The sequence below is a fragment of the Haemaphysalis longicornis genome, unplaced genomic scaffold (genome assembly GCF_048455015.1).
Source record: "Haemaphysalis longicornis isolate Haplotype H1 unplaced genomic scaffold, Haemaphysalis longicornis Haplotype H1 scaffold_9, whole genome shotgun sequence".
In the NCBI taxonomy this organism is placed as follows: domain Eukaryota; kingdom Metazoa; phylum Arthropoda; class Arachnida; order Ixodida; family Ixodidae; genus Haemaphysalis; species Haemaphysalis longicornis.
In genome coordinates this window covers 117,488,709-117,491,932 of record NW_027526460.1, presented here as the reverse complement: position 1 = coordinate 117,491,932, position 3,224 = coordinate 117,488,709, and the positions used below count along the sequence as shown (strand labels likewise).

At 47.8% G+C, this 3,224-nt stretch overlaps 1 protein-coding gene across 1 annotated transcript; it reads left to right on the top strand.

The window, feature by feature from the left end:
• Positions 1–1,537: 1,537 nt before the first annotated feature.
• LOC144153382 (uncharacterized) lies at positions 1,538–2,644 on the top strand. The gene has a single exon (XM_077685036.1). The coding sequence runs from the start codon at positions 1,538–1,540 to the stop codon at positions 2,642–2,644; it is 1,107 nt and encodes a 368-aa protein (XP_077541162.1).
• The last annotated feature ends 580 nt before the right edge of the window (positions 2,645–3,224 follow it).

Below are 3,224 nucleotides of genomic sequence, written 5' to 3'. Positions count from 1 at the left end.
GAGTTCCTTCGCTACCCATTCGGCATATCTTCGTGATACTAACCATTTCCTACGAGAAATTAACAACATAAAAATCCCTGATGGCGCATTCCTTGTAACTATAGATGTAACTTCTCTGTACACAAATATACCTCACCGAGATGGGATTGAAGCCCTGGTTGAATCCTATAGCATACATCGGGATCACGAGGCGCCAAGCCCACAAGTCATTGAAACTCTGACCAGGCTAGTGTGGAATTAAATAGCTTTTAATTCCACAAGCAGTACTATCTTAAGCGACCCTGAATCACGCGTCCACCGCCGTCCGTCCGTCCGCACCACATACCCACTTAGGGCGATTGGCCAAGAAGAGTTTTTAAGTGCGAAAGCGACCCCACCACATACCTACTTAGGGCGATTGGCCAAGAAGAGTTCCTTCGCATCACCCGTGCATTCGCACTTCCCCTGCTCCCCTTCGGGGAAATGCGGGTGAATTTTTCATAAAAACTACGCTAAAGATATCGATGTTATATGAACAGGTTTACAATATAACAACGTCGACTCTACAGGTATAAAAAGAATGCCTAGGGTGTAACGCTAGGGCATTAGCTTACAATAGTGCAGCGATGCGCAGCCGTGTAACGGATTTTTCTAGGTCTGAAAAGTGACTGTGGTTAGGTAAACTGATTGTCATTTCTATGCTATGCGTTTCATTTGGTGTTCCAGTAAATTTGGTATTGATTGGTATAGTAAAGATGCTAATGATTCGCTCTGAATTAGCCGGAGGCTTCACAAACTACACAAATCAATTGAGTACCATTAAAGTACAACTATTTTAAGAGTTTTAGCCGTTGAGTGTACACTCATTAACCAGTCGTACACTGGTACGTTGTGGAGATGTGGTAAAAGCGACCGTATTAAATATCAAAGGCGTATTGCAAAACCATGCACCCTCCGCCTACCGGTGACGCTAGTTGAACGCGAAGCTTTCCCGCGATGGATTCTTTGATTGGCCAATCCCAAACTGCAAGTATGTGCTACTTCGGAGGTGCGCATAATTTTTTTGGAATACCCACAGCCACTCTAGGGTGTACACTGTGTAGGCTTAACTTGGCGTTAGAAGTGTATGACGAGAAGTGTATGACAAGTGTTAGAAAATGTATTCTGGTTCGTAGCTTCAAATCAGGCACGTACCTACGCAGAGAGTGGTACCTACCAAATTAGTCTGAACGCACGCACAAACTTCTTCTATGCTTTTGGGGTATGTGTCAATAAACACCTCATGTTCGATGGGATTGTTCGACGGGTTCTGGACGCTGGTCTTTTCGCAAAAGATTGGTGCCGAAACCCGGGAAGACTCGACGAAACCTCTCCTGAAGACCACCGAAGAAGCAGCCTGCACAACTGACGCAACAAACGGCGCTTCTACAATGTGTTTCGTCCCCACCCAACGCTTCTAGCTGCCTTTGCGCCTCACGCCGCCTCCGTCTCAACGCAGTGGTGTGCTACGCCTTACCTGATTAAGCGGAGTCGATTGCACGCCTAAGGCGTCCACAGAATGGATCGACACAAGCGCAAGCGGGCCACCCTTGGAGATGGCGTGACGAAGACCATTAGTGACAGCAACGCTTTGTTGGACTCCCAGACTGAGTCTAACGGTGAGCTGCAGGACCTTTTGAATGTTCTCGTGATGAAAGAATCAGCACTTCGAGATATAGACAAACAAATTGAAGACACCATTGATGAGCAGAATTTAGAACAAGAGTGGGAAGCTACGGAAGGGTATTACGTTTCCATATGTGTGGCAAAATCCAAGCTCTCCCGAAGAATCGAAGAAATTCAGCGCCCACAAGCATCAAACGGCCCAATGAACAACGTAGAGCCATTAAGCGCAGTTCGTGTTCGCTCAAGCGCGTCTATCAAGCTCCCTCGACTGGAACTAGGCAAATTTGACGAAACCATTCAAGGCTGTCGTTCGTTTTGGGACCAGTATGAGGCAACCATACACCGGCACTCGCAGCTGTCAACCATTGACAAGTTGAAATATCTCAAACGCTACCTTGTTGGTACGGCGAAAGATACGATCAGTGGACTTTCCCTGACAGGAAGCAACTACCACATAGCAATAGATCTATTTGAGGAACGCTTTGGACGGAAGGACCTTGCCATCAACGACCACATGACTAGCCTCCTACAACTGCAGGCTGTTGATTCAGCGCAAAACTTTGGGGCACTGCGACATCTTTACGGCGAAGTGGTAAAGAACGTCAGGAGCCTTGAAGCACTAGGGGTGAAGCAGGAGCAGTACAGTGCTCTGCTCAGGGTGGCTATCGAGAAGCGGCTACCTCAAGAGCTCGTACTTCGGTACTGTCAACAGTATCCTGAGGAAGCTGACACTCATAGCACATTTTCAGCGCTTTTAGACTTCCTGAAGAAAGACGTTCGCAGCAGGGAGGAGGCCATAGAAATCGCATCGGACTGGTCAACAGTCTACAAAAAACTCCACGACAAATCGCGACGCCACTATGTACCTTCAGAGACCACCTTTACCACCACTTTCGGATCGGACAAAAAACCATGTTATTTCTGCAGTTCTGAAGAACACTCCTTTACTGCTTGTGATAAAACGTTAACCCTTGAGGAAAAGAAGAATATACTCAAGTGAAGCGGCCGATGCTTTAAGTGTTGCAAAACATTTCACCGAGCCAAGGATTGACGAAACCCGACATTTCTGCGTTGTCAGAACTTCCAAGGCCGACACTTCACGTTCCTGTGCGACTCCAAATACGCTTCTTCTTGGGCAATTGTCACTCAGAGGCAGTTCGTCATGAAAGGAATTCACGTCACCAGTGCTGTGACTGAAGCCCTAGATACTATTCTTCTACAAACAGATAAAGTTTGGGCACGTGGCTCCACTCAGCCGCGACTTGTCCGCTGCCTTCTGGACGGTGGTAGTCAACGAACGTTCGTCACGGAAGACACAGCCAAGAACCTTAGCTGCAAGGAAGCCGGAAAGGAGACTCTGAATGTGCAAACGTTCCGAGCGATGGCCCCATCTAAGCAGACTCTACGACGCGTGGAACTGTGGATTACTAGCCGTCACGACACCGAGGCCATTCTAAACGAAGCCCTCGAGGTACCAACAATATGCAGTGGAACTCCGCTCTCAGTTCCTACTTCTTGCGTGAGAGAGGACGTTCGGGATCTTCGCCTCGCCGATGATGCTGATGCTCCAACAGATGACA